The 14,041-nt window shown below is 39.2% G+C and overlaps 1 protein-coding gene across 10 annotated transcripts in view; it reads left to right on the top strand.

Annotated features, from left to right (window-relative positions):
- The window catches only part of SLC4A4 (solute carrier family 4 member 4), a 343,433-nt gene that overhangs the window by 278,186 nt on the left and 51,206 nt on the right, over positions 1-14,041 (top strand). For all 10 annotated transcript variants that reach the window (XM_072775341.1, XM_072775342.1, XM_072775345.1 and 7 more), the window contains one exon: positions 10,630-10,821. In XM_072775341.1, coding sequence (XP_072631442.1) covers positions 10,630-10,821 — 192 coding nt within the window. The remainder of the gene's footprint in view (positions 1-10,629; positions 10,822-14,041) is intronic.

Consider the following 14,041-nt stretch of genomic DNA (forward strand, 5'->3'; position numbering starts at 1 on the left):
TTTAGTCCTTTTAATGTACTGTTAATAATTTTTGCATTCATGTTCATCATGGATATTGGTCTGTAATTCTGTTTATTGGGGTCTTTGGTTTTGGAATCAAGGTAATGTTGGGCTCATAGTTTGGAAGTTTTCCTTCCATTTTTATTTTTTTGGAATAGCTTCAGAAGAATAGTTATTAATTCTTCTTTAAATGTTTGGTAGAATTCCCTGAGAATCCATTTAGCCTTGGACTCTTTGTTGGGAGACTTTTGATTACTGATTCAATATCTTTGCTGTAATAACTTCCTGTTTCTTTCCTGTTTTAGTTTTGGTAGTTTATGTGTTCCTAAGAATTATCCATTTCTTCCAGATTGCCTAATTTGTTCACATATATTTTTTAATAATAGTCTCTTATAATTGTTTGTATTTCTTCAGTGTTGGTTGTGATCTCTCCCTTTCATTCATGATTTTATGTATTTGTGTCCTCTCTCTTTTCTTTTTGATAAGGCTGGCTAGGGGTTTATCAATTTTGCTAATTCTTTCAAAGAACCAGTTCTAGTTTTGTTGATTTGTTCTACTTTTTAAAATTTCTGCATCATTTATTTCTGCTCTAATCTTAATTATGTCCCTTCTTCTGCTGATTTTAGGCTTTATTTTCTATTTGTTGTTCTTTTTCCAGGTCCTTTAGGTGTAAGGTTAGGTTGTGTACTTGAGGCTTTTCCTGCTTCTTGAGGAAGGTCTGCATTGCTATATATGTCCCTCTCATGACTGCCTTTGCTGCAACCCAAAGGTTTTGGACTGTCATGTTTTCATTTTCATTTGCTTCCATGTATTTTTTTTTTACTTTAATTTTCTGGTTAACCCATTCATTCTTTAGTAGGAATTTTTTTTTTAGATCTTATTTATTTATTTATTTATTTATTTATTTATTTATTTATTGGGGTGGGGGGGATGAAAGAACAAGCACATGAGCCAAGGGAGAGTGGTGGGGAGGGCAGAGAGAGAGGGTGAAGCAGGCATGGGGCTTGATCCCAGGACCCTGAGATCATGAACTGAGCTGAAAGCAGATGCTTAATTGACTGAGCCATCTAGGTGCCCCTAGCAGGATGTTCTTTAACCTCCATGTATTTGTGGTTTTTGCAATTTTTTTCTTGTGGTTGACTTCCAGGTTTCATAGCACTGTGGTCTGGTAATGTTTGATATGATCTCAGTCTTTTTGTACTTGTTGTTTTTTTTTTAAGATTTTATTTATTTACTCATGAGACAGAGAGAGAGAGAGAGAGAGAGAGAGGGAGAGGCAGAGACACAGGCAGAGGGAGAAGCAAGCTCTCTGGAAGGACCCCGATTCGGGACTTGATCCTGGATCCTGGGGTCACGCCCTGAGCCAAAGGCAGACGCTCAACCACTGAGGCAGCCAGGTGTCCCTTTGTACTTGTTGAGACCTGATTTGTGACCCAGTTTGTGATCTCTTCTGGAGAATATTGTATGTGCACTCGAAAAGAATGTGTGTTCTCCAGCTTTAGGATGAAATACTCTGATATATCTGTTAAGTCCATCTGGTTCAGTGTATCATTCAAAGGCCTTGTTTCCTTGTTGGTCTTCTGATTAGATGATCTGTGCATTGCTGTGAGTGAGGTGTTAACATTTCCTATTATCATTGTATTATTATCAATGAGTTTCTTTAAGCTTGTCATTAATCAATTTTTATATGTGGCCGCTCCCAAGTTGGCAGCATAAATATTTACAAGCTTTAGGTCTTCTTGTTGGATAGACCCCTTTATTATGATATAGTGCCTTCTTCATCTCTTATTACAGTCTTTGGTTTAAAATCTAGTTTGTCTGATGCAAGTGTGGCCACTCCAGCTTTCTTTTGATGTCTATTAGCGTGATAGATGGTTCTCCACCCACTCACTTTCAATTTAGAGGTGTCTTTGGGGGGTTAAAATGAGTCCCTTGTTAGCGGCATATCTATAGGTCTTGCTTTTTTATCTACTCTGATACCCTCTATCTTTTGTTTGGAACATTCAGTCCATTTACATTCAGAGTAATTATTGATAGATATGAATATAGCCATTGTACTACCTGTAAAGTTGCTGTTCCTGTAGATTTTCTCTGTTCCTTTCTAGTCTTTGTTTCTGTTGGTCTCTCTTTCCCACTTAAAGGGTCTCCTTTAATATTTCTTGCAGAGCTGGTTTAGTGTTCCCGAACTCCTTCAGTTTTTACTTGTCTTAGAAACTCTTTATCTCTCCTTCTGTTCTGAGTGATAGCCTTGCTCGATAAAGTATTCCTGGCTGCATATTTTCCCATTTAGCAGATTGAATACATCATGCCACTCCTTCTTGGCCTGCCAGCTCTGTGTGGACAGAGCTGTGTTTACCCTATAGTTAAGGACCTTTTGTCTCTAGCTGCTTTCAGAATTCTCTGTCTTTGTATTTTACAAGTTTCACTGTGATATGTTGTGGTGTTGACCTGTTTTTGTTGATCATGAGGGGGAGTTCTCTGTGCCTCTTGGACTTGAATGCCTCTTTCCTTCCCAGATTAGGGAAGTTGTCAGCTATAATTTGTTCAAATAAACCTTCTGCCCTGTATTCCCACTCTTTTTCTGGGATTCCTATGATATAAATTTTATTGTGCTTTGTGGAATCACTGAATTCCCTAGGTCTATATTCATGATCTAATAATTTTCTTTCCCTCTTCTTTTCAGCTTCATTATTTTCCATAATTTTATCCTCTATATCACCTATTGATCCTCTACTTCGTTTTTTTTTTGATCCTCTACTTTTTATTTTTTTATTTTTTATTTTATTTTATTTTTTTTCAAATGTCGTCGTAAGACAGGCTTTTCCTTCTGCTCTTATTTATTTATTTATTTATTTATTTATTTATTTATTTATGATAGTCCCAGAGAGAGAGAGAGAGAGAGAGAGAGAGGCAGAGACACAGGCAGAGGGAGAAGCAGGCTCCATGCACTGGGAGCCCGACGTGGGACTCGATCCCAGGTCTCCAGGATCGCGCCCTGGGCCAAAGGCAGGCGCTAAACCGCTGCGCCACCCAGGGATCCCCGATCCTCTACTTTTTAATCCTTGTGATTACATCTAGTGGATTTTGCTTCTCGATTATAGCTTGCTTTTTTTTTTTTTTTTTTTTTGCCTGAGTATTTTTTATCTCTGCCACCAGGGTTTCTCTGGTGTCTTTTATGCTTCTTTCAAGTCCATCTAGTAATCCTATAATTGTTGATCTAAATTCTTGTTCAGACATATTGCTTATATTTGTTTTGAGCGAATCCCAGACTGTGATTTCTTCTTGATCTCTCTTTTGGGAAAATGCCTCCATCCTGCCATTGTGTCTTGGTTACTGTCTTTTGCGTATTATGAAAGCTTGTTATGTTCTTGCTCCTGAGAGTAATACTCTATTAAGAAGGGGTCATACACTGTCCAGGGCCTGGCTCTTTAGGAAATATTTCTGGTGTATGCTGTGTACACTCTGCTCCTGTGTTTTGGCTGCTCTTTCCCACAGGTCAGTCCCTACAAAGTTCCTCCTCGCTTACATTGGGGAGTGTTTGTACCTTTAACTAGGTGTGCTTTGATTTGTTTGTTAAGATTACCCTTATTATTATTATTTTTTTTAAAAAGGCTTGATCCAAGAAAAAAAGGAAAAAGAACAAAAAAGCAAACAGATGAGCAAAAAACTATAATCCTGACCAGAATGAATGAATGACTGAATAGAAAGAAAGAAAGAAAGAAAGAAAGAGAGAGAGAGAGAGAGAGAGAGAAAGAAAGAAAGAAAGAAAGAAAGAAAGAAAGAAAGAAAGAAAGAAAGAAAGATAGATAGATAGATAACCTGGTCCTGTTTTTATTAGAACTGAAGCTGACACTTTGGAACACTTATGATCAGTGGACTTGGTACATGCAGTGGCTGAGTTGGTCCTCTGGGAGGGAGGCCCACAGCATGGGTTCACAGTCAGACCTGCCCTGGTAAAGATGTTCCTGCTGGGCGCAGGGCAGGCAGAATTTGGTATAGAAGAGACTCTAGCCTCCTCTGGAGCTGCTGTTTTTCTCTCTGAAGTCCGACCGTGCTGCTTGGGGGAGTGTGCTGGTGGAAGACGGCATCGCCTTGCCTTGCCCTCTTGACTATGCTGGTTGGGGAGGGAAACCTGTGGCTGCTGCTGTTCAGGAGGCTTTCACAGAAAAGCAAACAGTCAAGGCATGGACTACTCTTCTGCCCTGGAAGATAGCTTCATAGTGATGTGCCCAGCACTGTTCTGTCCCAGGAAAGCAGTCACATGGCACGCCACACACACACACACACACACACACACACACACACACACACACAGTGGCTGGAGTCAATGATGACAATCAGTGAAAAGCTGGGACTGGGTTATCTGCCCTCTGTGTGCACCTCTGTCCCCTGCTATTGAATGGCCACTCAGAGGCTCCCAGCAGGCCTTTTGTCCCCGGAGAAGCAATATACCCTGTTCCACATGTACTTCAGGAAGGTGATCTATCTCTCCCAGGGCGACCCAGGGGATCCCGTCACCACAGCATGCGCTGCTCTCTCTCCTGCTCTCTCCTCTCTCCCTGACTTCACTCTATGAGAAGCACTCCCTCCCTTTTGCAACACTGAAGCTTTTCTCTCCATTCACATCTCCGGACCTCACACGTTCTCTCCATCCAACTGCGCAGATTCTTTTCTGAATCCTCGGATAGACTTCTTAGTTGTTCACACTGTTTTGATGTTGCTCTAGCTGTGTTCAAGGGACCAGGCAAGCCTAGGGTCCCCCAACTACTCTGCCATCTTAACTCCTCCCTTTTTGGCAACTTTCAATTTAAAGTTTATTTTATTTCAATTTTGTTCTCCAGATAAATAGGGTAGATAAATTGGTAGGCATCTTCCTTGAATATATTAAACAGTTGGATCTTGATGAATGATTTCAGTTAACTAAAATTTCTTTGGGAGCCTGATGTATCATAAATTGAACCCTGCCTCTGTCTTGGTCTGTTCTTCTTTCCTTTTTTTTTTTTTTTCCAGTCTCACACAGTCCCTTTGGTCTGCATACCCTATACTTCTGTTACTTCTTGCCTTTACCCATCTCTGGTACAAAGAGTTACCAAAGCCCTAGTCAGTCTCTCTCTCACTTAATCTTTCATTTTCCTTTCCCCATTCTTTTTTTTTCCAGCATGCCCTCCTTCCTTCCATTCCCATAGCTGGGTTCTTTCTTATCCATACATAAACACTGTAGAAGTCTTCATCAGCCCTAAAGAACTTGCCTTGATCTTGTAGTGCTCACAAGCTATAGCCTATTTACTCTCCTGTTTCTTGAAAAAATAGTCTGGGATTACTTTTTCAATTTTTTCATCTCACTTCTCAACTCAGTTCTCTCCTTTGAATCTCCCTCCAGTGTTCAACATTAGGAGTTTTCAGTTAGTTATGAACATGTTAAATTTGAGGAAAAAAAACAACGGATTTTACTGTCTTCATCCTTAATCATCTTTGCAACACTAGACTCTCTCCTCTTTCCTCCACATAGGACCCTTTCCTCCTCCCTTGACTTTCAACATTCTCGTGTACCTTTCCTTTTACACAGTATTCTTATAGCATTTTTATAATCTTTTGAGATATCTCCCTTTATGTTGGTACCTTAGATGTTTTACACTCTTCTCCTTCCTCTAAGTTGATGTCTTCAAACCTGACATCTCTTCTAGATCCAGGTCTCCAGACCCATTAGACATCTCTCTGTGCAGAAGAACCACAGTGTTCTTGCAATGGAAAGTTACAAGCGTCATGAGAAATAGAGATAACATGCTCTGAGAGTTCTGACAGAGGAGACTTCTGAAATTACGTTCCCTCTTGTTTTGTTCTTAAACTTTTGATGTAAGCAGTAAATTGTGATGTATATAATTCTGCATGGGAAATAAAGATCAAAGCCATAGGCGGGTAGGGATCACATATAAAGAATAAAGGACAAAAGCTGTAAGACAAAAGCCTCCTGAATGAAGCTCAGGGAAGAAAATGGCTTGTATAAGTGGTTATGGGTAAGATGTAGTCCTATTTGGGATGTTGTTTTTTTTTAATTTTAGGATACTGAGGTGGCTCAGTTGGTTAAGTGTCTGCCTTTGGCTTAGGCCATGATCCCGGGGTAGTGAAATTGAGGCCCACATTGGTCTCTGATCAGCAGGGAGTCTGCTTCTCTCTCTCCCTCATCCCCCCCACCTTTGCTCATGCTCTCTCTTCCTCTCTCTCTCAAATAAATAAATGAAAAATTTTAAAACTTTATAAAAAGGTTTTATTTATTTATTCATGAGAGATGCAGAGAAAGAGAGGCAGAGGCATAGGCAGAGGGAGAAGCAGGCTCTCGGCGAGGAGCCTGATGCAGGACTCAATCCCAGAACCCCAGGATCATGACCTGAGTGGAGGTAGACATTCAACCAGTAAGCTACCAAAGTGCTCCGATAAATAAATTTAAAAAAAAATTTTATTTTTAAGCAATCTTTGCACCCAGCATGGGGCTCAAACCTACATCCCTGAGATCAAGAGTCACATCTTCTATCAACCGAGCCAACCAGGCACCCCTAGTTTTGGATGCGTTTTGAGATCATTTTTGCCATAATGTGACATGTGAGAAAGAGAGGAATTAACAATGACTTCAAGGTTTTCTGTTTTTAGAATCTAAAAGGATGAAGTTGCTATTAACAGATATGGGCAGGGTCCTAGGGGGATGGGATTTAAAGAGGGATTAGAAATTAGTTTTCAACATGTTAAATTTAAAATGCCCCTGAGGATTCAAACAGGATGTAGTTTACCAAGAAGTAGTTATAAAACAATGAATCTTTCCTTGATTTGGAGAACATTTGCTGATGAGTTGAAAATCATTGTTAGTCTTGGGATCGTGAATTTGCTCTCAGAGTAAGTGAGTGTGGTTGACATACAAAGAGAATGTCTATTATGAGGATGGGATAATCTCACTTATAACAGCACCAGAGCAGTACTTTTAAAGCTTCTTTGCATCATTGCTTCCTTTGAGATTCTAATGACATCTGTGGTTGCTTTTCCCAGAGACATACTCACGCACACAACGTCTTACATGATATTTCAGGGGATCAGGGATTTCTTTTTTCAGGTCACTTAACATCTATGCTGGATACGTCCAACGCAATATTGCCCTCTTTTAGAAGCCCGTGTTACTTGACTGTACATTTTCCACCATAACTTACTGAGTGGGATCAGAGTGGTTTGCGTGTGTACAGGAGAGTACTCTTCTGTATTGTGATAATAGTAACCTTCATAGTACTCTTTCATCAGACTCCCTGCTGATCAGAGACCAATGTGGGCCTCAATTTCACTACCCCGGGATCATGGCCTAAGCCAAAGGCAGACACTTAACCAACTGAGCCACCTCAGTGTCCTAAAATTAAAAAAAAAAAAAAAAAAAACCAACATCCCAAATAGGACTATATCTTACCCATAACCACTTATACAAGCCATTTTCTTCCCTGAGCTTCATTCAGGAGGCTTTTGTCTTACAGCTTTTTTGGTGATATGAATGTTGCCTGAAGTCCTAAGGAGTAAATCTTCACTGATATCTGCTTATATGGAATAATAACACAGAAATAACACAAGTAATATGGGTACCTGGGTGGTTCAGTTGGTTGAGCGTATACCTTTGGCTCAGGTTATGATCTTAGAGTCCTGGAATGGAGCCCTGCATCAGGCTTCCTGCTCAGCAGGGAGTCTGCTTCTCTCTCTTTCCCTCTGCCCCTCCCCACCACTCATTCTCTTTCTCTCAAATAAATAAATAAAATCTTTTAAAAATTTTTTAAAGATTTAAATTTTAAATTTGAAAGACTTAATTTAAAATAATTTTAAAGATTTTATAGATCTTCAGTGATACTTAAATAGAACTATTTATTCGCTAGAGTTAAACTTATGGGAGTGGGAAACTATATACACAAACACACACACACACACACACACATATCCTGAGATGTCTGTGCATGATGCCTAAAGCTTTTATACTAAAGTCCTTATATAGTTTGGAGACTAACTTGTCTATATGATGATTCAAAGAATTATTTAGGCTTACAAAATAGTGATATTGGCATATTAAGTTGATGTAAATGAGAAAACATATCTATCATTTTTATGTACACATGTATTGTTTTTTGCCTCATCCTCAATCTTTGTCAGAAAATCAATAAAAATTGCCTGTTGGGATTGTCTTAACACAGCTTACTTGTTTGTGTTATAAAGAAGAAATCTGTTGATATTAAAGTGCTAAAGTGATATTATGGTAAATTTTTGCTGATCTTAAAGAAATCTGTTGCCTATCATGACCTCTAAACTTTAAATGTGTTCTGCTAAAAACATCCAAATGCAGAAATCTGAAAGACAAGATGAGACATGATTAATTACCTCTCAGAAGAAGAGTCTGATAAAAGAATAATTATGTAATTCAGCTGTTTATAAGTTGAAGCTTAATACTGAAAAAAAAGATTTCAGGGAATGATCCAGGTTTTATTTTTTTTTTTTATTGACTTATGTAAGCACTTTACCTATTGAGCTCTATAAAAATATGAACTCTTTCTGGTCAGAGAGTCTTCTTTTACATGTGTGATCTTTTATGACTAGGTTACTTACATCACAAAAATTCATTGAATAGTAAAGGATATTGATGATGTGTTTGGTGTGAAGTAGAACTAACTCTTGCCCCAAAGGACAGGAGAAATTTATCTTTCCATATTTATTTGCCAGGTATTCTCAAGTAACTCTCCTGTTAGCACATGACATACTCATTAGCCCTGGACCAAAGAGGAAGTCCAAGACCACGGCAATGGCAGATTCAGTGTCTGATGAGGACCCAGTTCCTAGTTCATAGACATCCTTCTTCTCATTGTATCTTCATATGGTAGATGAGACAAAGCAGCTCTCTGGGGTCTGTTTTATACAGGCCTGAATCTCATTCATGAAGGTTCCTTTCTCATGACCAAATCACCTCCCAAATACCATCACACATGATTTCAAAACATTGAGGGGGAATTTTAGTCAGCACCCCCATTAGTGTTGATCTGTACGTGGCTGCAAGAAGGCATAGCATTTTAGGTGAGGTAGCTCTTACGTGACTGAAGACGGTTCTGTAGAGAAGGAGGCAGGTATGAGCTGGCAGGGGCTTAAACTCTGAGCAGCTAGGGGATGAGTGCCCTGACCTCATCCACTATGTAAGCAGAAGAATTCTCCTGCATATTAGAAACAGAAAATAGGAACAGGAGTTAGCTGCTATAGAGATACTGACAAGGGGTGCTTCCGTGGCTCAGTTGGTTAAGTGTCTGCCTTCGGCTCGGGTCATGATTCCAGGATCCTGGGATCCAGCCCCACATCGGGCTCCTCGCTCAGCGGAGAGTCTGCTTCTCCCTCTCCCTCCCCTTCTCTCCCTACTTGTGTTCCATCTCTCTGTCAAATAAATATATAAAATCTTGGGGCCCTGGGTGGCTCGGCACTTAAGCGTCTGCCTTTGGCTTGGGACACGATCCTGGAGTCCTGCGATCAAGTCCCACATCGGGCTCCTGCTTGGAGCCTCCTTCTCCCTCTGCCTATGTCTGCTTCTCTCTGTGTGTGTCTCTCAGGAATAAATAAATAAAATCTTAAATAAATAAATAAATATATAAAATCTTAAAAAAAACACAAGTATTTACAACATGATAGTTCATGAGATAGAAGAATATTTGAAAATTGACTCATGAGCTTGAGCTCATATAATATAGGAATAGATTAGACATCCTCCACACAACTCCGTAGCCCATTACAGCATATTCCAATACTGGATACTCATGAAGCTGACCTGGAGTCAACAAGAACAAAAGCTATATTTTATCAGGGTATGCAACTAAAACCATCAGCATTTTTATAGTTTAATTCCTTAAGCCGGGATCCCTGGGTGGCGCAGCGGTTTGGCGCCTGCCTTTGGCCCAGGGCGCGATCCTGGAGACCCGGGATCGAATCCCACATCAGGCTCCCGGTGCATGGAGCCTGCTTCTCCCTCTGCCTGTGTCTCTGCCTCCCTCTCTCTCTCTGTGTGACTATCATAAATAAATAAAAAAAAAAATTAAAAAAAAAAAGTTAATTCCTTAAGCCACCAGTCTCTAGTTATTTAGAAAAGAAATAGCTCTTTTGTAAAAGTGCTGGGTAAATTCATGGTTAACCCAGTAAAACTTTGAGAGAGCATTCACCATAGGGCCATCAGCTTGAATCCAAAGAAGCTGTGCACTGCAAAGGAAGTAGTTTTTGAACAACAAAGGTGTTTCAGAGAGTCTCACATTTTGGATATTAGTGTGTCTCAGTTTACTCTCAGGAAGGGTGACAGGAAAGAACGACTTTGTGGTTTGCTTCTGTTGAACAAATGGATGATTGTAGGACTATAGATCAAACTAGGTAAGGGATTGCATCATTTTCATTGTATTTTCAATAATTGCTAGCCTCTGGCCTCCCTTACCTGTTATTGCATTAACACTTCATCAAGTTTCACCCTCCAGTAGTTACCTGCCAACTGTTCTACAGAGACTTTTAGCCTAATCCCTACATAACCCTTCAAATATCAAATACTGCTTTTGATGTATTGATGTTCTCTAGAAAAATTTTCATGTTTTTCTTTTTTAGTACCATAATGCTACCTTTGACTGGGCACTTTTGTCAACGAAGAAGTGTTTGAAATATGGAGGAAAGCTTGTGGGGAACAACTGTGATTTTGTTCCTGATATCACACTCATGTCTTTCATCCTCTTCTTGGGCACCTACACCTCATCTATGGCTCTGAAAAAATTTAAAACTAGCCGTTATTTTCCAACCACGGTAAGTACCTGAGCTTTAAATAACTTTCACTGAATTTATACTGTACCAACAATAATACAGTGTTACAGAATGAAAAAGTCACCTGTAATTCAGCTTTCACAATACAGTCTTGTGCATTTAAAAATTGATTTCCAGTCTTTGTCCATATGCGTATTATGTATTTTTAACCTAGTTGCAGTCGAGCTTTGAAAAGCCTTCCAAAGATTTTGCTCACATAATTCTGTCATAAAGTCTATCATAATTCTTATTGTACTGAGGGAAAAGGTGGGATGTATTCTAGCATCTACAAATGCATGAGTAAGAAAAAGACCCTTTAAATTCATAGTTTTAAAGTACATAAGCAAAAACTCTTCATATTAGCAAGGAGTTTTGATGTAGGATTTCTTATTCATGAGCTGTACTTTGGTAATTTAGTAGTTGAATTATGGGCTGTGGGAGTACACTTAAACTGTGTTGTTACACCGGTATTGGGATAAGATATGAGCGTCATCTGAGCCAAATTTTCCTTCCCATAATGATGAATGCCGTAGTAGAGAAAAACAGATAATTGAGCTGGGTTGTGCAGACATCCTGTCTCCCGTTAATATGCTTGGGTGAACGTGAAGTCAAAACTGTGGTTCATGGACAGACTACAAGATAAGACCAACATTTAGTTAATGGCATTTTGTTTTTTAAGCTGCAGAGTGAAACTAAGATAATCCTTTGCTTTGCAGTTCAATTCTCAGTGTTCAGGATGTTGATATTTCCCAGGTAATCTTGATTATACTTGATTTTTATCAATGAGCTGCTCTTTGCAGCTGGAATCTCATGAAATCTCTCCCCTTGTGTTTTGTTTTTGGAAAGATTTTAGTAGACATGAGATGCAGTTGCTGAAATACCTTTCTTTCAATTCCTATGGAATGAAACATAATATATCCAGTTTAACCTAGGATTTTTTTTTACTTTTTCTTGTAAAAATTTGGTTTTCTTATAAAATTGGAAATTAAGGGAAGTGTTAATAATTGTTTTTAGTCTGTTTGGGCTGCTATAACAAAATACCAAAAACTAGGTAGCTTGTAAACCACAGAAATTTATTTCTCATGGTTCTGGAGGCTGGGAAGTCCAGGACCAGGTACCAGCAAGGTTGGTTGAGGGCCCTCCTCCTGGCTCATAGCCAGTGCCTTTCACTGTGTCCAGTGTCCAATCATAGAGGAAGGGCTAGGGCTCTCCATGGGGTCTCTTTTATAAAATTATTAATCTTATTAATCTTCTTGGGGACGACTTCTTCCTTGCTACTGAGAATTTTCCTTCTTAGTTATTAATTCATTAGACCTCTCTCTCTCTCTCTCTCTCTCTCTCTCTCTTTCTGTCACACCTTGGGAATTATTACCCTTTTTATCTCTTCCACTTGCCAAAGCCTGAAATTATATAGACATAGCCGGTAAAAAGTAGAAAACTTGTGAAACAGATGTAAGTTGTAATTTGCAAAATAAACTTGTTTCAGCCTTAAGATAATAGAGATCATTTCAACTACCCATGTAGGCATCACCTTTTTCTTCCAGCGATAACTCCCAGATTGAAAACAAACTTAAAGGAATTTTCACTTTATAAGAGCACAAGCAGGTCATGTCTCAGGGTTGATAAATGCTGCTAAGAAAGTCGTGAGCATGTGAAGACAGAATAATGATAGCATTTCCAGTTATAATTCCTATGAAGAGGTTTCTTAGCATAGTTTACAGTTGTGTATAGCAACCATAAAATAAACAGGGAGGAGAAAACATATGTGACTGATTTCTAAGGAGCAATGTTGAGGTGTGTAGGCTTTCAGACCATTATTTCTCCTACTCACTTTATATTTACAACTAAATAATTGCAATACATACATAAATTCATATGTGCACGAGTAGTAAGAACATCTTTTTTTCTCTCTCATTTGCCAAAATATAGTTGGATTGAAACTCTCATTTAGAAAGGTGATCTCCATAGATAGAGAGCAATAGGTTTATAGATTCTTAGGCTTATGTATTATGTTCAAATAAAACGTGTATGCTTAAACACAGTAAATTGGACAGTCCTCGATTACTGTGACAACAATCAAGCCAATTGTCACTACTTCCTCTCTCACACAAACAATTGACATGAAACCACTAAAATCTTAAAATGCTAATGCTGGATGACAGTGCCCTTGTCATCCAAGATATCCTAAGATATCCTGTTTTCCTTTAGCCTGGCCAGCCATTTCTCTCTTGCACTCTCATTTCTTTTTTTTTTTTTTTTTTTTAATTTTTATTTATTTATGATAGAGAGAGAGAGAGAGAGGCAGAGACATAGGCAGAGGGAGAAGCAGGCTCCATGCACCGGGAGCCTGATGTGGGACTCGATCCCGGGTCTCCAGGATCGCGCCCTGGGCCAAAGGCAGGCGCCAAACCGCTGCGCCACCCAGGGATCCCCTGCACTCTCATTTCTAAACATTTGTATGTTAGTCAATTAAGACTGTAAACTGCTGGAGAACTGCTTTACTTCTATTTTATTCTTCACATCAATTAGCACAAGGCTGGACACAGACTAAGTAGTCCATACTGGATGACTAGTGGAGTGGAGTGAAGTAGGGATAAATGCTGCATTTGGTGGAAAAAGCACAGATGTGAGAACCTGGAGGCTGTAGATTGTAGTGCCAGCACTGCCATTAACTCACAGTGTGCCCTTTGATAGCTAACTGTGGACTTTCGTTCCTACACCCATAAAATGAGTGCTCAGCTAGAAGACAATTAACATCCTTTTGAGCTCTAGTGTTGTGTAATGTTAAAGAGAGTTTGCTGACTCCATCTCCTAAATTAAATGAATTCTCCATTTTAAGCTAGAGCTTATAGCAATGAACAGGACTTACAAATTTAAAAAAAATTAATTATTATCTCCATCTTTATGCAGGTCTGATTTAGCACTGCTACCAGCCTCTCACTGTGGATGAGCCACAGTTATTATATAGCAAATTCAACGTGTGGTTTTTCTTTCCACATTTGAACGTTCCTGTATTCTTTATCTCAGCTAATAATATCACCTACCCTCCCAATCACCCAAATCAAAATCTCAAATCATATTCGGTCTATCAGTCTATTCTCATCAGGAAACATTATACACTCAGATGGGGTGACTTGAGGGGTTTACCAAAAGCATTATTTATAGAAGTGCATTTAGGTTTAGGGGGCCCACAAGGGAGAGTGTAGTGTCCAGTGCTCATACT

This window comes from Canis lupus, chromosome 14, assembly GCF_048164855.1.
Source record: "Canis lupus baileyi chromosome 14, mCanLup2.hap1, whole genome shotgun sequence".
Taxonomy (NCBI): domain Eukaryota; kingdom Metazoa; phylum Chordata; class Mammalia; order Carnivora; family Canidae; genus Canis; species Canis lupus.